Here is a 24,318-nt window from a genome sequence, read left to right on the forward strand (position 1 = left end):
TTTAGTGGTAGGTATTTCACAACAGTTACACCTTAAAAAGACTTATAAACCAACTTCCCCGAAGAATTATTTTAAAAAGAGAGAGAGAAAGAAAGAACTCAAGCACTGGCTATATATTCTGTTACACACACACACACACACACACACACACACACACACACGCCCCAAATGACAAAAATCAGAAACAGAAGAAAATAAAAACAAAAAAAAAGACACCCTGCCACTAAATTGAGTAATTTCCAGAATGCAGTATCCCTATGTTCTACAGTAGGTCAGGAAGATGGCTATAAACAGAGCCCAGGAGGGTCTGACTGGCTTCCTGGCTCTTGACTCCAATAATTTCGAATAGCTGGTCCAGTTTGTCCTCAGCCTGGGGAATCTCTTCAATCACCTGCAGCTCCTCAGGATTTAGAATGTGGAGCATGTCATCAAAGATAGGCTGCAAGTCACAGGGGTCCAGGTGTACCTGCCGCAACACTGTGTTCTTCTTTTCTTTGGTAATAAAGGAACCGTTCCTGCTCAGCGCGGAGGAGCCACTGGATGTAAAGACATAGCGGAGAAAGGGCTTTGGCTCATCCACGAAGAAGCCTTTGTTCTTGTCCAGCGGGGAAGACTCCACCGTCAGGAGAGTGGAATTCTCAAGTTTTGCGTTGGGGCTGGGGATGGGGCTGGGGCTAAGCAGACTGGGGCTTATCGGGAGAGCCAGTTTGTCAGTTTCCAGCTGGATGGTGCCTTCCATCAGCCCACGAATCTTCTCCACAACATCGTTTCTCCGGTGCTGGCACAGGGCGCTAATCAGCTGGGCGAGGCTGGCCTCGGGGCACCGGATGTTCCAGTGCTGCAGAGCCGCATAGGCCTGCTCGTGGTCAACTGTGCACCCGTTGGAAAAAGCAGCAACCTCCGTCTCACTGACATTGCAGAGAAATTGATAGATATCTTTCCACTGGCTTCCCACTTGGGCTGCTACAAGCTTCAGGATGTCGATACCATGGCCATTGCAGTAGTAGATCCACTTCTCCCGGTTCTGGGTTCGAGTAATGGATTTCTTCAGCCCTGCCTTTTCCACAGTGGCACTGGGATCCTGTGGGGGCACCTTTTTCAGAGTCCTCAAGCTTTTCCAGATACTGCACACTACAATCACCACAAGCACCAGCAGCAGGAAAAGCACAATCATCCAGGGCAAATGCTCGTTGATGTCAAAATGCTTGTGTAGGTTCTGTCTAGGATGCTCCCTCTTGGAGCCCTTGATGGGCGTGCTGGATTTCTCACCCCCATTGGCCTCCGTGGATGGCAGCAGCTTCAAAATCTGTCTGTGGTGGGAGTCTTGCTGGTGGTTGACTACCTGAAGGTTTGAGAGGGTCTTGCTCATGTCTTCCTTCTCCCTTGCTGAGCTTGTGTTGTCAGGGACTGTCCCTTCCTGGATGCTACTCGATACCTTTGGTCTAACAGAGGCAGAAGAGTTGGATTCTGTTGAGTTCATGCCTTTGAGAACATAAGTGGAGGAAGGGACTTCATGGGATACCATGTGCTCAGAGCGTGAAAAGATGGCTGTGCCAGGGGAAGGTGAGGTGGAGCTGGAAAAGGGCGGGAGTGTGCCACAGACGTTGTCTGCCTCCTTGGTCCCTGGCTTGATCACCACCAGTTTCTGACTCAGACAGTCTGTGTATGCTTTGCATTTCATCACACTAGAAGGCACATCTGAGAAGGTACCCTGAGCACACTGCTTACACCGCACATCCTCAGTCTCTGTTCCTTTCTTCCGTACCCCCCAACCCACGGGACACACCGTATGGGGGGCACAGGTAGCGTTAGACTGGAACATGCCAGGTGGGCAAGTGCATTCTCGGTCAGTCAAGGCAGCACAAGGTAATTTCTCAATCATTGGCCATGGGCATGGCTGACTACAGTCATGGCATTTCTCCATGCCATTCTCATGCCTGGTAAAGGTCCCCACAGGGCAACGGCTGCAGATGCGCAGGCTTGTGTTGGTACAATGCTCAGAGACATAGGTTCCTGCTGGACACTTGTCACAGGTTAGCAGTTGGCCGGTGGCAAGGTCAGCATGGCGGTATGTGCCAATGAGATTTGAGGCCTTCTGTTCGGGCTGAGCTGTGGTGGTGCTAAGGAATCCAAGCAGGAGAAGGGATCCCGCGATCATCGTGGCTCTGGCTCGGCGGGCAAAGCGGCTGCCGGAGGCGACGGCGGTGCTGCTGCTCGCAGAGGTCCCCATGGCTGGCTGAGCCGTGGACTCGCAGGGGCGCCCGGGGCGCGCGGCCCAACGGCAGCTGGAATCGGCGGTTGCTTCTGCCCAGCGCCGCATCCACCGCCGCCTCCCGGGCCGGGAGCCCATCTACCTCCAACACCCCATGTGCACCGCTGCAGCCGGGCCGAGGAGGGAGGCGGCGAGGGAGGCTCTAGGGGCACTCAGTATCTGCCCAGCTGCGCGGCTGCCCAGGCGGGGAGAAGACGCCGCGACTGCAGCCCGCGCCTCCGGGTGCTCTCCTCAGGCAGCGGCTGCGGAGGACCGAGAGGAGGACTGGGCGCGCGAGAGCGAAGGAACAACTTCCCACAGCGAAGCTTCCAACCGCTGCCAAACACCATCCTCCGCTGCCCAGACTGGCCAGAGAGGGACTGAGTCGGTGGCCACCGGGCGCGGGGACACACGTGGTGGCCAGAACTCCAGTTTTTAAAGAGAAAGTTGGAAGCTCAGTAAACAACTTCTCAATAAAGAAAGGACAAGAAATATTTAAAAGAAAGTGAGATATATAGGAGGTGACAAGTAAAATCCTACATTTGCGTGAAAGTAGTCACAAAAAAGAATTTTCATACACAAGCCCAATACATCCTGTTTCTCCTGTTAAATATAATTTTTTTAAAAATTGAAAAAACAACAAAAAGCAACTATATGAAGACCCTGGAAAGTAAACAAAAGCAGGCAGACTGGGAAGTGTCAAAGTGAAGAAATAATCCATACATAGGGAGTCATTCCCTTTTTTCTGCTTTTATCTGGTAACTTTAACTCATAAGGAGAGCCCCATTTGCAGAACAGCCCATTAGCATCTCAGGAAGTTAAAACTCTAAGAAAACAATGTCTTTCTGGCCAGAGAACCAGGAAAAGAAAATCCTTCAGGCTGAAGAGAGCAGGTGAAATTTCATAAAGGAAAGAGTTGAAGCAGGGATCTTCTAATACTATTTATAAATCTGCAAAAGGCCTGGGGTTATTTCAAAGCTGCACAACGTGATAGAAACCCAAATTAGCATAAGCAAAAGCTTTTTTTTCTACACTGAATATTGACACCACTGTCCACAAAGTGTGAGACAGAACTTACAGTATGAACCTAACTGGATTGATGTCCTGCTGAAACAAATGTTCACCAGAAGATTCAGTAAGGCTGGTTGCCTCGCTGGGAGCCGAATGGACACGCCCTTCTCTCTCCGCGCCTGAAAACTACGTCACCACTCTGAGCGCATTGCTCAGCATTTGCTCTCTTCACACGGGCTCCACCTTACCCATTTCCGCATTCCAATCTCAGCCCTGCACCCGCCAAAATTTTGAAAAAGCCCGCCAAAGACCTGCCCTATGGCAGCTTGCCTCGTACGTCCTCGACCAGCCCCTCATCTGTGCCCAGTCCCTTCATAACCAATGAAACTACCTCCGCTTTGTTCACCTCGTCCGTGCCCAGTCCGTTCATATCCAATGAGACTACCTCCGCTTTGTTTCCCGGCAGCCTATCAGCTATCTCCACTCCCTATAAAACCCCATGTCCCAAAAAGAGAAACACGACTTTTTTTTTTTTTTTTTTTTTTTGAGACGGAGTTTCGCTCTTGTTACCCAGGCTGGAATGCAATGGCACGATCTCGGCTCACCGCAACCTCCGCCTCCTGGGTTCAGGCAATTCTCCTGCCTCAGCCTCCTGAGTAGCTGGGATTACAGGCACGCGCCACCATGCCCAGCTAATTTTTTGTATTTTTAGTAGAGACGGGGTTTCACCATGTTGACTAGGATGGTCTCGATCTCTTGACCTTGTGATCCACCCGCCTCCACCTCCCAAAGTGCTGGGATTACAGGCTTGAGCCACCGCGCCTGGCCAAAGTGCGACTTTTTTGGCCCCTTTCCAGGACCGTAGACCCTCACCCGGGAGCTGAATAAATTGACTTTTAATTTCCTTACTCTGGTCTCTGTTTCCTCCTTTAACTCGACGAGAAATCTTACAGATTTTTTTTTTAATTGACACATGGACTTTCTTTTCCTTTTCTGTGTATTGTTCTATGAGTTTTGACAAATACAGAGAATCATGGAACCACCACCACAGCCAAGGTACTGGACAGTTAAATAACCTAACAAAACATTTTCCTGTGTTACTTTTTCATGGTCAAACTTTCCACCCACGCTTAGCCCTTGGCAATTACTGATCTGTTCTTCATCATTATAGTTTGCTTTTCTAAAATATCAAATGAAAAGGATCATACAGGATTTAGCCTTTTAAATCTGGTTTCTTTCCCTAAGTATAATGCAATAGAGAATTATCCAAAAAATGAACTACCTGGGAGTAAATCTTTTAAATATGTGTGCAGAATGTGTGTGTGTGCATATACATACACAAACATATATATGCACACACATGTTCTATAACATATATACATATATGAATTTATATGTTGAAAACTACAAGAGACTTGAAAGAAATCTAAGAGCTAAATAAAAGGATAGCTTTACCAAGTTTATATATTGGGAGACTCAATACCGGTGGCAAGATATCAGTTTTCCCAAATTGATCTTTAGATTCAATGCAATTGATCAAAATTCCAGCAAGGTTTTGTAGATATTATCAAGCTGATTTTAAAATGTACATAGATAATTTCCATTTTGGGCCAAGATGAAGTAACAGGAGATTTACTCTCCTATGTGAAACTACTAAATCAATGATCAAAGCATATGAAATAATAGTTTCCAAGATTTGAGGCATCAGGCAACAAAAGACCATGATCCCTCAGAGAAGAAAAACAAATAAGATGAGCCCTATAATTTCCCATATAATTTACATACAGAAAAGTTATTTATTTATACTGTAGGGTTCTAGGAGTTTTGACAAATACAGCATAAAGCCTTCAGTGTTTCCAAGGTGAAGTGCAGGGAGGGAAAACCCAGTAAAACCTTAATTACACAGCTATAGAAACTATAAAAATAAAACACAGAGAAAAAAACTTTAAAAAATGAACAGAGAATCAGTGTGCTGTAGGATTATTTCAATCTATATACACATAGTTGAAACACCATAAGGAAAGGATAGAGAGGGAAAGGTAGAAAACAAACAAACAAATAAAATGTATAGAGTAATATCAGGTAAATAGAAATAAAATAACAACAAAGCAAGACTCACAATTTTGACACCTAATTCAGAACAAAGAGCCTCAAAAAGAACAAGAATGATTTACAATGTAACTAAAATTCACAATGTTATGACAGTTATCTTTATTATTACTATTATTATTATTTGTGCACACAATAGCAGCAACAATTTAATAAAACAGAAACTATAAGGGATACAAAAAATAATAGAAGAATTAATAACAGAGGACTTTAACACACCTTATTCTGTTCAGTACAAATCAAGTGGAAAATATAGTAACAATACAGAAGAATTAAATGGGATAATCAATGAAATATATTAAATATAACTTCAACTTAAAAACCATGCTTATAAAAAATGTGCTTTCTTTTCAAATAACCATAAATCATTCACAAAAACTACCCATATTTTTGCCCCAAAGAAAATCCCAATTTCTAAGAATAAATCTTATACAAACTGTATTCTTTGACTATATTGCAATAAAACAAGAAATTAACAGTCCTCCCACCACCAAAAAATGGTTTTTCCACCTAGAAAATTAAGATAAAGCATAGTACTAAACAACCTTTTAGTCAAGTGGGAAATGGATAGTAAAATGACATAATGTATTAAATTTAATAATAAAGAAAACATGAAATATTAAACCCTATGTTATATGGCTAACCAATGCAGAAAGCAGAAACTGGATCCCTTCCTGTCACCTTACACTAAAATTGACTCCAGATGGATTAACAATTTAAACATAAAACCTAACACCATAAAAACACTAGAAGAAAACATAGGCAAAACCATCCAGGACATAGGCATGGGCAAGGACTTCATGACTAAAACACCAAAAGCAATGGCAACAAAAGCCAAAATAGACAAATGGGATCTAATTGAAATTCAGAACTTCTGTACAGCAAAAGAAACCATCATTAGAGCCAACTGGCAACCAACAGAATGGGAAAAAATTTTTTCAGTCTACACATCTGACAAAGAGCTAAAACAGATATGCAAGAGAAAAACAAACAACCTCATTCAAAAGTAGGTGAGGGATATAAACAGACACTTTTCAAAAGAAGACATATATGAGGCCAACAAACATGAAAAAATGCTCATCATCACTGGTCATTAGAGAAATGCAAATCAAAATCACATTGAGATACCATCTCACTCCAGTTAGAATGGTGAACATTAAAAAATCTGGAGACAACAGATGCTGGAGAGGATGTGGAGAAATAGGAACACTTTTACACGGTCAACCATTGTGGAAGACACTGTAGCAGTTTCTCAAGGATCTAAAAATAGAAATTCCATTTGACCAAGCAATCTCATTACTGGGTATATACCCAAAGAATTACAACTCATTCTGCTATAAAGACACGTGCTCACGTATATTCATTGCAGCACTGTTTACAATAGCAAAGACCTGGAACCAACCCAAATGCCCATCAATGATAGACTGGACAAAGAAAATATGGCACATATACACCATGGAATACTATGCAGCCATAAAAAACGATGAGTTCATTCTCAGCAAATTGACACAAGAACAGAAAACAAAACACCGCAAGTTGTCACCCATAGGGGGGTGTTGAACCATGAGAACACATGGACTCAGTGAGAGAAGCATCACACACTGGGGGCAGTTGGGGGTGCTAGGGGAGGGACAGGGAGGGGAGGGATAACATGGGGAGAAATGCCAGATACAGTATGCACTTATGCAACAACCCTGCATGATCTGCATATGTACCCCAGAACCTAAAGTAAAATTTAAAAAAGAAGAAGAAAAAAATAAAAACCTATATAAAAACACCAACATCAATAAAAATTAAAAATAACCTGGAAACCATCATTCTCAGCAAACTGACACAAGAATAGAAAATCAAATACCACATGTTCTCACTCATAGGCAGGTGTTGAACAATGAGAACACACAGACACAGGGAGGGGAGCACTACACACTGAGGTCTGTTGGGGGGAAATAGGGGAGGGACAGCGGGGGGTGGGGAGTTGGGGAGGGATAGCATGGGGAGAAATGCTACATATAGGTGAAGGGGAGGAAGGTAGCAAATCACACTGCCACATATGCACCTATGCAACAATTTTGCATGTTCTCCACATGTACCCCAAAACCTAAAATGCAATAATTTTAAAAAAGTTAGAAAATAAAAATAAAAATTAAAATTAAAAATAAATTAATTAAACACATTTCAAAAACCTAGAAAAGAGAGGCAAGATGACCGACTAGACAGAATCAGGAGGAACATCTGGAAGAACAACAGGAAGACTGGCACACTCTAAGCAGATCTTTGGAGGGTAGCCATTGAGAGTGGATGAAAAAAAGAAACAGATGGTGGGCTAAGGGAGGAAGAAGCTAGAAACCCTGCACAGTTACCACACACCAGGACTCATTCCTGGCCCTCATTGACTCCTGGGGAAGGAGTGAGTTGAGCAGGCAAAGAATGACAGATTCTTCCCACAGGTATCAGGAATCTTGACAGCTGGAAATCCCACAACCCCCACAGACACTTGAGCTCCCAGGGAGATTTGCTTAGGGAGGTGGTAGGAGCAGAACTCTAATTGATGGAGTCTTGGTGTGGGAGCATCTGTAGTGGAGCACAGCTAGGGATGCCCATCCCCTAAAGCTCATCTTGCTCCCCTCAGAGACTTTAGCCTCAAGGTGACTGTTGGAATGAAACAGAGCAGGAAAATCTTGTACATGAGATGAGGGAGGTCCAACCTGTGCACAACCCTGTCTGCTGACCTCTCCTAGGGCCTCAGCCTGAACATGGTTGTTTGCAGTGCAGCCTTGGATACCCAGCCTGGGTGTCTCCTGAGGGCCTGCATTATAGCTCCTGTGCTGACAGAGTGTTTCTGACTGTTGGAGAGCTTCAGCCCCATAGCCATCAATGCCTCACTCCCATGCTAACACTGCAACTGGTATGAATCTGCACATGGAGCTCAGGGGTCCTTCACCCTACCCTGTACCACCACTGCCTCCAGCACAAATGAATGCATGGAGAGGACCAGCCCTGAACCCAACAGCTCTGTACACCAAGCTGACACCATCACCAGGGTGAACACATGCACATATGCTAAGGCCCCACCCCATCATGTGCAGAACCACCACTGCCATCACTGTGAATGCCCACATGGAGGCCAGCACAACCATGCCCACCAGCACAGTTGACAAGCATGCACTGCCACAGCCCAGGAGTCCTAAGCTAAGCCTTGGTTCCCTAAAATCTTCCAGAAATGAAGCCAGTTGAATAAACACAACTTATACCACAATCGAACACCCAAGGACACCAAACAGGATTAAAAAAAATTCCAAAGGACAGCAACTTCAAAGACTGAAGAAACATTAGCCCACAAAAATTAGAAAGAACTAGTGTGAGAACACTGGCAACTCAAGAAGCCAGAGTGTCTTTTTAAATCCAAACAACTGCACTAGTAACCCAAAAATGGTTCTTCTTAACCAGGCTGAAATGACACATATAGTAGTAGGAAGATAAATAAAAACAAAGATTATCAAGATTCCAGATAAAGTCAAAACCCAAACCAATAATTCTAAGGAATAAAGTAAAATAATATAGGGGATAAAAGACAAAATGGCTACTTTAAGAAAGAACCAAAGGAATCCCATAGAGCTTAAAAACTCACTTTAAGAATTATAGAATGTGGCAGGGCACGGTGGCCCATGCCTGTAATCCCAGCACTTTGGGAGGCCGAGGTGGGCGGATCATGAGGTCAAGAGATCAAGACCATCCTGGCCAACATGGTGAAACCCTGTCTCTACTAAAAATACAAGAATTATCTGGGCATGGTGGCAAGCACCTGTGGTCCCAGCTACTCGGGAGGCTGAGGCAGAAGAATCGCTTGAACCTAGGAGGCAGAGGTTGCAGTGAGCCAAGATTGCACCACTGCACTCCAGCCTGGAGACAGAGCAAGACTCTGTCTCAAAAAAAAAAAAAAAGGAATTATAGAATACAATCACAAGTATTAATAGCAGAATCAGCAAATGTGAGGAAAGTATCTCAGAGTTCAAAGACTGGCTTCCTAAAATAACTTAGACCAACATAAAAAATAAAGAAGAATGAATAAAACTTCTGAGAAATATGAGATTGTGTAATGCGACCAACTCTATGACTCATTGGTGTCCCTGAAAGAGGGGGAGAGAAAGCAAGCAACTTGCAAAACATATTTCAGGATAACATTCATGAAAACTTCTCCAACCTCATTAGAAAGGTCAACACTTAAATTCAGAAAATGCAGAGAATCCCTGTGAAATATTACACAAGAAGACCATCCCCAAGACACACAGTAAACAGATTCCCCAAGGCCAAAATAAAAGAAAAAGTGTTAAAGGCAGCTAGAGAGAAGGGGAAGGTCTGCTACAAATGAAACTTCTCAGGCTAACAGAAGACCTCTCAGTAGAACAACTATAAGCCAGAAGAGATTAGGATCCTATATTTCACATTCTTAAAGAAAACAACTTTCAACCAAAAATCCTATGTCCAGCCAAACTAGGCTTTATAAGTGAAGAAGAAATAAAATCCTTTTTAGACAAACAAATGTTAAGGGAATTAGTTATCACCAGACATGCCTTACAAGAGGTCCTGACAGAAGTGCTAAATATGGGGAGGGGGGAACACTGTTAGTTAAGTATACAAAATATAGTTAGTATACAAAAGTATACAAAAATATACTTAAACACATAGTCCATTGAAGCTATAAGGCAAGCACACAAACAAGTTTGCATAATAACTAGCTAAAAATAGGCTGGCAGGATCAAATTCACATATATCTATACTAACTTTCAATGTAAATGAGTTAAATGTCCCAACTGAAAGGCACAGAGTAGCGAGTTGGATAAAGAAGCAAGATCCAACAGTACAGTATCTTCAAAAGACCCATCATACATGCAATGACACCCATAGACTCAAAGGAAAGGGATGAAAAAAAATCTAACAAGGATATGGAAAACAGAAAAAGCAGGGGTCGTTATTCTAATTTCAAACAAAACAGACTTTAAATCAGAAAGATCAAAACATACAAAGAAACACATTACATAACAAGAAGACTTAACTATCCTAAATATATGCACACCAAACACAAGAGCACTCGGATTCAAAAAGCATATACAGTTCTGATGGGAATGGAAATTAGTTCAGCTACTGTGGAAAGCAGTTTGGTGATTTCTCAAAGAACTTATAATGATTATTAAACCCTGCAATTCTATTATTTGGTACATGCCCAAAGGAATATAAATTGTCCTACCATAAAGACCCATGTACACTTACGTTCATTACAGAACTATTTGCAATAGCAAAGACATGGAATCCACTGAAATGTCCATCAGTGGTAGATTGGATGAAGAAAATGTGATACGTATACATTATGTATCACACGCAGCCATGAAAAAGGTGAAACCATTTCTGTTAGAGCAACATGGTTGGAGCTAAAAGTCCATTATCCAAGTGAACTAATGCAGGAACAGAAAACAAAATACTGCATGCTGTCGCTTACAAGAGGGAGCTTAACATTCAGTACATATTTACATAAAAAAGGCAACAACAGACACAGAAACCTACTTGAGGGTGGAGGGTGAGAGTAGAGATAATTGCAAAACTACTTATCAGGTACTATGCTGATTATCTTGGTGATGCCATAATTTGTACATCAAACCCCTGGAACATACAATTTACCTATATAAAACATGTACATGTACCCCTAGATCTGAAATTTAAAAATTTAAAATTTTTTTAAAAATTAACCAGTTAACCAGACAGTTAACTGAATCAAATATGAAATAGAGAAAGCTCAAATTAGAAATTACAAAGTGGATATAAACATTAAAATAAAGGAACTGTTTTCAAATCATGTAACTACTTTGAACAATTTCGTTCAAAGAAGTTTGACAATTGAGATAAATCTGGGGTCAAGACCAGCTTGTGGAGACTTAGGGTTGTGGTAACCCAGAACCTTGGGAGCATGGCCTCTACTGAGCAGAGCCTAGCAGGCACGACTACAACCCTGGTGGGTTGAAAGGCAAAGACCTGGAACCAACCCAAATGCCCATCGATGATAGACTGGACAGGGAAAATGTGGCACATATACACCATGGAATATTATGCAGCCATCAAAAACGATGAGTTCGCGTCCTTTGTAGGGACGTGGATGAACCTGGAAACCATCATTCTCAGCAAACTGACACAAGAACACAAAATCAAACACCACATGTTCTCACTCATAGGTGGGTGTTGAACAATGAGAACACATGGACACAGGGAGGGGAGCACTATACGCTGGAGTCTGTTGGGGGAAATAGGGGAGGGACAGTGAGGGGTGGGGAGTTGGGGAGAGATAGCATGGGGAGAAATGCCAGATATAGTTGAAGGGGAGGAAGGCAGCAAATCACACTGCCACGTATGCACCTATGCAACAACCTTGCATGATTTTCACATGTACCCCAAAACCTAAAATGCAATAAAAAAAAAAAAGCAAAAAAAAGAAAGGCAAAGCAATGAATCAAGAAGGAATATTCTCAGCCTTAAGATCTAGTAGAATTTACATTGTTAAATTTTGGTCTTGCTTGGAACCCATCACACCTTTCTTTCTTCCATTATCTCCCTTTGAAACAGGAATGTCTATCCCATGCCTGTCTCACCACTTATTTTGAAAGCACTTAAATTGTCTAGTTTTTCAGGCTTACAGCTGGAGGAAAATTTTGCATCAGAATTACTTGTACCTCAAATTTTACCCATAACTGATTTAGGTGATATTTAGATGAGACTTTGGACTTAAGAGCTGATACAGGTATGAGTTAAGACTTCTGGGGTTGTTAGGATGAAATGAATGCATTTTGCATGTGAGAAAGACATAAATATAAATTGGGGGAGGACTAGGGGTAGAATGCTATGGACTAAATTGTGTTCCCCCAAAATTCCTATTCAAAGCCCAAATCCCAAGTGTAATGGTTTTTAGAGATGGGATCTTTGGGAAGTAATTAGAGTAACATGGGATCAAAAACGATAGAGCCCTCATGATGGAATTAGCAGTAGCTTTATAAGAAGAGGAAAGGAGAGATCTCTCTCTACACCAAATGGGAACACAGAGAGAAGGCAGTTGCTGCAGATCAGGAAGATGGCCCTCACTGGTAACTGAATCAGCTGTGACTTTGATTTTGGACTTCCCAGTCTCCAGAACTGTGAGAAACATATGTCCGTTGTTTGAGCCACTCAGTCGATGGTATTTTGTTATAGCAGCCCAAGCTGACTAATACAGATAGAAAGAAAATAATAATTACCTTTTCTAGCTTTCCTGAAGCTAGAAAAGGTAATTACAAAGTTCACAGGAAAAAAAAAAATTGAAACACAGCTAGGGAAACCCTGAGACAAAAGAGCAAGGAGAAGTTGTTAGTGCTAGATTTTGACACTCATCATAAAGCCTCTATAACTAAAGCAATATGTTATTGGAGCATGAATAAACACACAGACTACTAGAAAATAGTAGAAAATTTGATTACAATATGCAAATGTAGTACATGATAAAGTAAGGTCTTAGTTTGGGTTTCCCCAGAAGGAGCTCCTGAAATGGGGATTTGGAGTTCAAGTAAGTTTGACAATTGAGATAAATCTGGGTTCAAGACCAGCTTGTGGAGCCTTAGGGTTGTGCTAACCCAGAACCATGGGAGCATGGTAGTAAGCAGGACTGCAACATAATAATCCTAGCAAATACCAATAAGGGAGTGAGAAAGTGAAACAGAAAAAAAAAAAAAGTAGCCAATAAAGGGTTTATCATCAAGCAAGTTGCCTCTGTGTGTACTTAGAACTTACTTTTGCTAGTAATTCTGGGCAGAACACATGCCTCAGGGTTATCCCTCCTAAGGCTTATTTTGTAACCAACTTTTGTTAGTCATTAGTTGCAGGCTGCTTCTGTGGTGGTTAGTTTCCAAGTACTTATAGCCCACCATGTGTGGGCAAAATGGGTTCTGGTAGAAAAAGAAAACATCTCAGGTAAAGAAAGGAAGTTGATGCTAATTGGAAGTTTTGTAGACATGCACTGAAGTGATAAGGGTAAAGGGGTACAGATACGCCATCTATACCTTTCTGTTCAGGCTGCAGTTGAAGTCAGTAAAGAAAATATAAACCTCTTAATAACTGGCATAGGAATAAATAAAGAGCCACTTGGTGAAAAGAAAGCATTGTATCTATTTCTTAAACCATACAATAAGGCAAATTTACATAGATAAAATGATTTCAGTGTGAAAAATGAAAACATAGGTATACTAAAAAAAAAATAGATAAATTACATTACAACTTAGGAACAGGAAAAACTTTCCTAACTATGACTTGAAATCTAAAAGCACTAAGAGAAAAGATAGATAAATTTTATTATATTTTTTAATTTGCGTGACAGAAGGTGCTCCATAAGCAAAGAAAAATATCCTGGCAAAATTAGAAAAACAATTTCCAACAAAAGGTTAATATTTCTAACATATAAAAGTGCTTTTAACAATGGGAAAATTAACCACCTTTTATAAATGCACTAGAGAAATGAACAATGCAGTCACAGAAAACGAAATTCACACAGCTCTTATTTATGTCATTCCTGGTGACTGAGAATTGAGATTCACAGCATTGAAGAAAACAGATACAGGTGTAAGATCAAAAAGGTTAATTTAAAACTTATGGTGTGGGATTTGAATTTTTGTGTCAGTAAGAACTCATAAAGTATTTTGTCTTTTAAACAAGTTTTTATCTTTGTCCACTGAAAATACCTAAAAGTAATGACCATCCCAGAAACAAAGAGCACTCCTAGTACTCTGATTGTGATCTTGAAAAACCCATTTGTTCTAAAGTGAAACAGTGTTACTTGCTGAAATTCAAGGTTTGGTGCAGAAAATGTACAAGATGAGCCTGGAACACCTTGTCATATCAGAAATAAAAAAGCTATTATTGGACTAGTGGAGGCTGTGTCAAAAAACTCAGGAGCCAACTTGAACAGACTACTACAGGTCAAAAAGGAACAATTTGAGCATCCATAAAGATACTAACTGTCATGGACTAAAACATATTAATCATTCTAATAATAATGAAGGTTTAAGTAAATGAATTGTTCATCATTGAAAGCTGCTAGTGAACTATACCATTTTGAAACTTGGTAAAGGGAAAACTCAACACTTGTCTTGCCTCTCCTGAATATTATATGTATCTTATGGTAACCAAATAGTTGATCAGGTGAAGTTTCCCTTTATAGAAGTAGTCTAGATAATAAATTAAGAAGGAATGTTACAATTAGAATATCACGATTTTGCAACCCCAATTAATTAATCCAACTACACATTTTACACCAACTGCTACAAATATCTCAAAAAGAAGCAACCACACATATAATAGGCAACATCACCCAATGAAGTATTCCTACCCCTCCTAAAAAAAAGTCATACCTGAATCTGATCAAGTTTCTGGACCCAACTAGCTATTTATGGGAAATGAAGGGGACAGTGAAATGTAAATGTTAACTCTAAGATGCAACAATCAAAATTCAGACATTAGAAAATTTTATAACACAAATTACCTAGTTTCTTTAACAAATACATTACAAAAGGGAAAACTGGAGAAGAAACTTACAAATTAAAACAGGCATGAGTTTATCAACCAATCCTAATGTCAGGACCTTATTTGGATCTTGATTCAAACAAACAGCTGCTAAAAGAATGTTAGGATAGTTATGAGATAACTGGAAATTCAACATTGGATATTTGGTAATTTTAAGGAGTGATGAATTTTTAAGTGTAATAGTCATATGACATTTTGGCTTATTTAACATAATTTCAACAAATATTTTAAATATAGTTCTTATCTTTTAGAAATAAATAATTATTTACATGTGATATATAATTCTGAGATTTGCTTCAAAACAATCAGAGGTGGATGTGGAGATGGGAAATAGATGAAACTAGACTTCATAGTACATGAAATCAACCACTCTTTCATTAGCTACCATGGATTCCTTTCCTCTTTATCTTTCTTCTGAGGCTATCCTAATCAAAATATAATATAGAAAAAAATTTAATTAGGATTAATTCAACTATTCCTATTCCTTAGTCTTGCCCTCAGGGCCACTGAAGAAACTTATATGAGCATTAAAATCAGTGCTACCACAAACTCCTGTTTCTCACAGTCCCTGAAACAGAACTATGCTTTTATATGTATCCATTAAGCATTAAACACTCTCTCCCACTTTTTTGCAGTTCTTTTCCAATGACTTGCAATCATCTTTCATTAGTTTATTCAGTTCCATTTAATTCCTGTTCCTCTGCATCTTGGATTTGTACTCTCATGAACCCATCTGCTTCACAACTAAAGAGTTCTGAAAATATTGATTCAACCCACTGCTACAGTTTTAAAGTTGTTGACAGGATGTCATCAGAAGTACCCAAGAATATTCTTTGAAGTATCAACACTTTGAAGTCTCTGGCGCAGTCCTTAGGGCTCTGAGACACTACTTAGTTGAAGACAAGAATTCCAAACTGTAGCTGATTGCAGAATGTTCAGGAATGCATCAGAGTAAAACAATAATTATCTGTAAGTAACAGTGGCTTAAAGCTGCTTTGGCTAATTTATTACTGACAATTTTCAAGAGTGAAAGAACTGATGAAAAATTATAATGAATAATCTAACTGACAAAGAAATATAATTGTTTCCTTGGTGTGCAAAATGAGACAATAGTCATTCCAAAAAGTTTTAAACAAAGTGTCCACAAAGATAATGCTTAAGTCTGTTTTCAAAGAATATAATGAAACATCTGATTTATAAAAATGGATAAACATTTTTTGCAGAGAAAATACTGAGACATAGCATATTATAATCCTGATACATATCATAAAATATAAAACATGATATGAATACACCAATAATATATATGTAAAACATCAAGTAAAGAGAACCAGCAAAGCATCAAGTAGAGAGTAGAACCTAAATATCTGTATTATAATAAAATTAAATAGGTAAGTGATGTGAATTCCCCAGTTGAGAACCACTGGCCTAGAAGATCCTAGGTTCTCATTAAAGAAGTAAGATTCTGACAAAGTAAACATTTTAAAGAATACTTTATACTGTTGCCTAACATCAGATAAAGCACTTTCATGAGTCATAAATATAAGAAAACTCAACATAAATTTTAAGTACTATTTCAACGATTTCTCTGAGATTAAAATCTATTGTGAAAAGTGGAAGCATTTGTAAATCTCCAGAGACTTCCAATTAAGCACACAATTTCCATAATACTTTATTAATAATATTTTATTCATACAAATTAAACCTAGGGAAAGCTAAACTTTTTTGATTTGATAAGTATTCCCATACAATTCATTAACGGTAATATATTAAATAAATTTTATTATTTCTAGCTCTCCACTTTTTACAAGTTGAAAGAAACAGATCCTTTGTGAGTTTACCTTCTTGAAAATGTTGAAGATAGTTTTAGATGTAAAACATATCCCCACATTTTATTTTAGTTTATTTTACATTTAAGAATTCAGTTTTTGAAGGCAAAAATCAAAAGTGTTCACGAAATTTGAACACTTAAGATAAATCATGGATGCCTGAGAAATAATACTTGTCTCCCTATTTGAAAGTGACAATATCAATTTTAAAAATAAGAGCAGGCATGACTATAAGGAACCTTAGCACTTCCTTTATGAGAAAATAAGCAAAGATGTTATAAAGTCAACATAAAGCACACAATGGAGCACTATTCAGCCATAAAAAAGAATGAGATTCTGTCATTTGCAACAAGAATAGAACTGGAGATCATTATGTTAAGTGAAATAACCCAGACACAGAAAGATAAACATTCTGTGTTCTCACTTATTTGTGGTATCTAAAAATCAAAACAATTAAGCTCATAAACAGTACAAGGATGCTTATCAGAGGCTGGGAAGGGTACTGGGGAGCTGTGGGAAGATGGGGATGGTTAATAGGTACAAAAAAATAGAAAGGATAAATAAGACCTACCATTTGATAGCACAACAGGGTGACTATAGTCAATAATAACTTTTTCAAAAAAGTTATTATTATTATGCTTTAAGTTCTGAGATACATAAGCAGAATGTGCAGGTTTGTTACATAAGTATATACGTGCCATAATGGTTTGCTGCACCCATCAACCCGTCATCTACATTAGGTATTTCTCCTAATGCTAGCCCTCCCCTAGTCCCTGACCCCCCGACAGGCCCCAGTGTGTGATGTTCCCCTTCCTGTGTCCATGTGTTCAACTCCCACTTAAGAGTGAGAACATGCAGTATTTGATTTTCTGTTCTAGTGTTAGCTTGCAGAGAATGATGGTTTTCAGCTTCATCTATGTCCCTGCAAAGGACATGAACTCATCCTTTTTTATGGCTGCATAGTATTCCATGGTATATATGTGCCACATTTTCTTTATCCAGTCTATTATTGATGAGCATTTGGGTTGGTTACAACTCTTTGCTATTGTGAGCAGTGCTGCAATAAACTTATATGTGCATGTGTCTTTATAGTAGAATGATTTATACTTCTTTGGGTATGTACCCAGTAATGGGATTGCTGGCTCAAATGGTATTTCTGTTTCTAGATCCTTGAGAAGTTGCCACACTGTCTTCCACAAGGCTTGAACTAATTTATGCTCCCTCCAAGTGTAAAAGCGTTTCTATTTCTCCACATCCTCTCCAGCATATGTTGTTTTCTGACTTTTTAATGATTGCCATTCTAGATGGCGTGAGATGGTATCTCATTGTGATTTTGATTTGCATTTCTCTAATGACCAGTGATGATGATCTTTTTTTTGATATGTTTGTTAGCCACATAAATGTCTTCTTTTGAGAAGTATCTATTCTTATCCTTCGCCTACTTTTTGATGAGGTCTGTTTTTTCCTCATAAATTTGTTTAAGTTCTTTGTAGATTCTGGATATTGGATCTTTGTCAGATGGGTAGATTGCAAAAATTTTCTTACACTCTATAAGTTGCCTGTTCACTCTAATGGTAGTTTCTTTTGCTGTGAAGAACCTCTTTAGTATAGTTAGGTCCTATATGTCAATTTTGATTTTTGTTGCCATTGCTTTTGGTGTTTGAGTCACAAAGCCTTTGCTCATGCCTATGTCCTGAATAGTATTGCCTAGGTTTTCTTCTAGAGTTTTTATGGTTTTAAGTATTAGGTTTTTGTCTTTAATCCATCTTGAGTTAATTTTTGTATAAGGTGTAAGGAAGGGATCCAGTTTCAGCTTTCTGCATATGGCTAGACAGTTTTCCCAACACCATTTATTAAATACGGAATCCTTTCTCCATTGTTTGTTTTTGTCAGATTTGTCAAAGATCAGATGGTTGTAGATGTGTGGTGTTATTTCTGAGGCCTCTGTTCTGTTCCACTGTTTCTATATCTGTTTTGGTACCAGTACTATGGTGTTTTGCTGTTTTAGTTACTGTAGCCTTGAGGTTTGGTTTGATGTCAGGTAGTATGATGCCTCCAGCTTTTTTTTTTTTTCTTAGAATTATCTTGGCTATTCAGGCTCTTTTCTGGTTCCATATGAAATTTAAAGTATATTTTTCTAATTCTGTGAAGAAAACCAATGGTAGTTTGATGGGAATAGCACTGAATCTATAAATTACTTTGGGCAGTATTGCCATTTTCACGATGTTGATTCTTTCTAACCATGAGCAGGTTTTGGTATCAGGATGATGCTGGCCTCATAAAAATGAGTTAGGGAGGTGTCCCTCTTCTTCTATTGTTTGGAATAGTTTCAAAAGAAATGGTACCAGCTCCTTTTCGTACCTCTGGTAGAATTCGGCTGTGAATTCATCTGGTCCTGGGCTTTCTTTAGTTGATAGGCTATTAATTACTGCCTCCATTTCAGAACTTGTTATTGGTCTATTCAGGGATTTGACATTTTCCTGATTTAGTCTTGGGAAGGTGTATGTGCCCAGGAATTTATCCATTTCCTCTAGATTTTCTAGTTTATTTGCACAGAGGTGTTTATGGTATTCTCTGATGGTTGGTTGTATTTCTGTGGGATCAATGGTGATATCCCCTTTATCATTTTTTATTGTCAATTTGATTCTTCTGTTTTTTCTTTTTTATTTGTCTGGCTAGTGGTCTCTATTTTATTGATGTTTTCAAACCAGCTCCTGAATTCATTGATTTTTCAAAGGGTCTTTCCTGTGTCTATCTCCTTCAGTTCTGCTCTGATCTTAGTTATTTCTTGACTTCTGCTAGCTTTTAAATTTGGTTGCTCTTGTTTCTATAGTTCTTTAAATTGCAATGTGAGGTGTCAATTTTATATCTTTTCTGCTTTCTCTTGTGGGCATTTGGTGCTATAAATTTTCCTCTAAACACTGCTTTAGCTGTGTCCCAGAGATTCTGGTACATTGTGTCTTTGCTCTCATTGGTTTCCAATAAATTATTTATTTCTGCTTTACTTTTGCTATTTACCCAGTAGTTATTAAGGAGCAGGTTGTTCAGCTTCCATGTAGGTGTGCGGTTTTGAGTGAATTTCTTAATCCTGACTTCTAATTTGATTGTACTGTGGTCTGAGAGACTTATTTTTATTATTCCTAGGTTTTTTTTTTTTGCATCTACTGAGGAATGTTTTACTTCCAATTCCAATATGTGGTCAATTTTAGAATAAGTAAAATGTAGTGCTAAGAAGAATGTATATTCTGTTGATTTGGGATGGAGAGTACTGTAGATGTTTATTAGGTCATTTTGGTCCAGAGCTGAGTTCAAGTCCTGAATATCCTTGTTAATTTTCTGTCTTATTGAACTGTCTAATATTGACAGTGTGGTGTTAAAATCTCTCACTATTATTGTGTGAAAGTCTAAGTCTCATTATAGGTATCTAAGAATTTGCTTTATGAATCTGAGTGCTTCCCTATTGGGTACATATATATTAAGGATAGTTAGCTCATTTGTTGCATTGATCCCTTCACCATTAAGTAATGCCCTTCTTTGTCTGTTTTAATCTTTGTTGGTTTAAAGTCTGTTTTATCAGAGACTAGGATTGCAACCCCTGCTTTTTTTTTTTCCTTTCCATTTGCCTGGTAAATATTTCTCCATCTCTTTATTTTACTCCTGTATGTGTCTTTGCTTATGAGATGGGTCTCCTGAATACAGTACACTGATGATTTTTGACTCTTTATTCAATTTGCTAGTTTGTGTCTTTTAATTGGGGCATTTAATCTGTTCACATTTAAGGTTAATATTGTTATATGTGAATTTAATCCTGTCATTATGATGCTAGCTGGTTATTTGTTCATTAGTTGATGCAGTTTCTTCATAGTGTCAATTGTCTTTACAATTTGGTATATTTATGCAGTGGCTGGTACTGGTTTGATTTTCATGTTTAGTGTTTTTTTTTTCTCAATGAGCTCTGGTAAGGCAGGACTGGTGGTGACAAAATCTCTCAGCATTTGCTTGTCTGTAAAGGATTTTATTTCTCCTTCGCTTATGAAGATTAGTTTGGCTGGATATGAAATTCTGGGTTGAAAATTCTTCTCTTTAACAATGTTGAATATTGGCCCCCATTCTCTTCTGTCTTTAGGGTTTCTGCAAAAAGATCCACTGTTAGTCTCATGGGCTTTTCTTCGTGGGTCTGGCTGCCCTTAACATTTTTTTCCTCATTTTAACCGAGGTGAATCTGACAGTTATGTGTTTTGAGGTTGCTCTTCTCGAGGAGTACCTCTGTGGTGCTCTTTGTATTTCCTGAATTTGAATGTTGGCCTGTTTTGCTAGGTTAGGGAAGCGCTCCCAGGGAATATCCTGAAGTGTGTTTTCCAACTTGGTTCCATTCTCCTCATCACTTTCAGGTACACCAACCAAGCATAGGTTTTGTCTTCTCACATAGTCCCACACTTCTTGGAGGCTTTGTTTGTTTCTTTTCATTATTTTTTCTTTACTCTTGTCTTTATGTTTTATTTAATTAAGTTGATCTTCAATCACTGATATCCTTTCTTCTGCTTGATTGATTTGGCTATTGATATTTGTGTATGCTTCACGAAGTTCTCGTGCTGTGTTTTTCAACTCCACCAGGTCATTTATGTTCTTCTCCACACTGTTTTTTCTAGTTAGCAATTCCTCTAACTTTTTTTTCAAGGTTGTTACCTTTCTTGCATTGGGATAGAACATGTTCCTTTAGCTTGGAGGAGTTTGTTATTACCCACCTTCTGAAGCCTACTTTTGTCAGTTCGTCAAACTCATTCTCCATTCAGCCTTTTTCCTTGCTGGGAAGGAGTTGTGGTCCTTTGAAGGAAAAGAGGCGTTCCAGTTTTTTAAATTTTCAGCCTTTTTGCACTGCTTTTTTTTCTCATCTTCATGGATTTATCTACCTATGGTCTTTGATGTTGGTGAGCTTCAGATAGAGTTTCTGTGTGGACATCTTTTTGGTTCATCTTGATGCTATGCCTTTCTGTTTGTTAGTTTTTTTTTTTAACAGTCAGGCCCCTCTGCTGCAAGTCTCCTAGAGTTTCCTGGAGGTCCTCTCCAGACCCTGTTTGCCTATTTCACCAGCAGAGACTGCAGAACAGCAAAGATTGCTACCTGTTACTTCTACTGAAAGCTTTGTCCCAAAGGGGCACCCACCAAATGCCAGCCAGAGCTCTCCTGTATGAAGTGTCTGTTGACCCCTGATGGGAGATGTCTCCCAGTTAGGAGGTATGGGGGTCAGGGACCCACTTGAGGAGGCAATCTGTCCCTTAGCAGAGCTCAAGCACTGTGCTGGGAGATCCACTGCTCTCTTCAGAGCCAGTAGGCAGGAACATTTAAGTCTGCTGAAGCTGTGCTCACAACTGCCCCTTTTCCCAGGTGCTCTGTCTCAAAGAGATGGGAGTATAATCTACAAGCCTTTGACTGGGGATGCTGTCTCTTTCTTTCAGAGATGCTCTGCCCAGGGATGAGGAATCTAGAGAGGCAGTCTGGCTACAGCAACTTTGCCAAGCTGCAGTGGGCTTAGCCTAGTTCAAACTACCTGGCAGCTTTGTTTACACTGTGAGGGGAAACTGCCTACTCAAGCCTCAGTAATGGCACATGCCACTCCCTCCACCAAGCTAGAGCATCCCAGGTTGACTTCAGACAGCCATGCAGGCAGTGAGAATTTCAAGCCAGTGGATCTTAGCTTGCTGGGCTCTGGGGGGTGGGATCCACTGGACTAGACCACTTGGCTTCCTGGCTTCAGTCCCCTTTCCAGGGAAGTGAACAGTTCTGTCTTGCTGGCTCTCCAGGGGCTCCTGGGGTATTAAAGACAACTCCTGCCACTAGCTCAGTATTTGCACAAATGGCCACCCAATTTTGTGCTTGAAACCCAGAGCTCTGATGGCATAGGCACCAGAGGGAATCTCCTCGTCTGCTGGTTGCAAAGATCATGGGAAAAGCATAGTATCTGGTCCAGAGTGCACAGTTTCTCACAGCACAGTTCCTCAAGGCTTCCCTTGGCTAGAGGAGGGAGTTTCCTGACCCCTTGCACTTCCCTGGTGAGGTAACACACCCACCCTGCTTCATCTTGCCCTCCATAGGCTGCACCCACTGTCTAACCAGTCCCAATAAGATAAGCCAGATACCTCAGTTGGAAATGTAGAAATCACCCACCTTCTGTGTTGATCTAGTTGGGAGCTGCAAACTGGAGCTGTTTGTATTCAGCCATCTCAAAAAGGATTTTAAATTAAAAATATTCAGTGCTTCATGGAGTTTCATGTCATCATTGCACAGGGATCACACTAATTCTCTCTATAGCATTCCAACCTTAGTATATGGGCTACCGAAGCAAGCACAATTTGGTCAATAATAACATAATTGTACATTTTAAAATAGAGTGTAAACAGATTGTTTGTAACACAAAGAATAAATACTTGAGGAAATAAATACCCCAAAAAATTATATAGTTAAAAAACGTGACCTTGTATTGAACACTTAAAAACAGTTAAAATAAAATGGTATGTCTTATAAAAATTTATAAAATCAACATAAAGCACAGAGAATTATTTTAGTAAGACACAAAATCTTTGTTATCTAGGTTACAGGCAATAAATAGTAAACCAAGTAAATGAGTCCATCAAAATTGAGAAAATTTTGCTGAGATATTAAAACATTTAATAGCTTTTCAGACCCAGGAATTATAAAACAAGTCAAAGAAAAATTGCCTTCCAAGTTTTCACTTTCACTATGCTCTTTCATTTTCTGGAACAGACGCTGTACTTTATTTTGGAGGTCTGTAAGGTCAGGACTAATTTCATAATATTACTTAGATGTTATTAATATGCAATACATTCATCATTGATGACTCAAATGAATCAATAAAGAAGCAATTAAATTTCTCTTAGTTTCAATTTTTAATATGGTAAATATTTGAAGAAATAACTCATAAAGCAATGTTACTTGGAAACTTCATATATTTAAAAAGTGTATTAGTTAGGGTTCTTTAAAGGGACAGAACTAATAGGATAGATGAATATATAAAAGCAAGTTTATTAGGAGAATTGGCTCATGATTACAAAGTGAAGTTCCACAATAGGGCGTCTGAAAGCTTAAGACCCAGGAAATCAATCCACGTCACAAAACCTCAAAAGTAAGGCAGCTGATAGTGTTGCCTTCAGTCTGTGGCTGAAGGCCTAAGAGCCCCTGGAAAATCATTGATGTAAGTCCAAGAGTCCCAAATTTGAAGAACATGGGTCTAATGTTCAATGACAGGAAGCATCCAGCATGGGAGAAAGACAGAAGACTCAAGCCAGTCTAGTGCTTCCACGTTCCTCTGCCTACTTTTATCCTAGTCATGCTGGCAGCTGATTAGATGGTGTCCACCTAGATTGAGAGTGAGTCTGCCTCTCAAAGTCAATCAAATGTTAATCTGCCTTGGCAACACCTTCACAGACACACCCAGGAACAATATATTCTTCAATCCAATCAAGTTGATACTCAATATTAACCATTATGAAGAGTATAAAGAAGTTTGGAGAC

General features: G+C 39.4%; 1 protein-coding gene and 1 non-coding gene across 2 annotated transcripts; both read right to left on the reverse strand.

Annotated features, from left to right (window-relative positions):
* Positions 1–209: 209 nt before the first annotated feature.
* On the reverse strand, positions 210–2,230 carry LOC105719585 (tumor necrosis factor receptor superfamily member 21-like). The gene has a single exon (XM_064360392.1). The coding sequence runs from the start codon at positions 2,228–2,230 to the stop codon at positions 263–265; it is 1,968 nt and encodes a 655-aa protein (XP_064216462.1). The 3' UTR covers positions 210–262.
* A 20,798-nt stretch (positions 2,231–23,028) lies between these two features.
* On the reverse strand, positions 23,029–23,135 carry LOC135269278 (U6 spliceosomal RNA). The gene has a single exon (XR_010337604.1). It is a non-coding gene; the product is annotated as a U6 spliceosomal RNA (small nuclear RNA).
* Positions 23,136–24,318: the final 1,183 nt, after the last annotated feature.

Source organism: Aotus nancymaae, unplaced genomic scaffold, assembly GCF_030222135.1.
Source record: "Aotus nancymaae isolate 86718 unplaced genomic scaffold, 86718_ANA_hifiasm-v0.15.2.pri h1tg000004l, whole genome shotgun sequence".
Lineage (NCBI taxonomy): Eukaryota > Metazoa > Chordata > Mammalia > Primates > Aotidae > Aotus > Aotus nancymaae.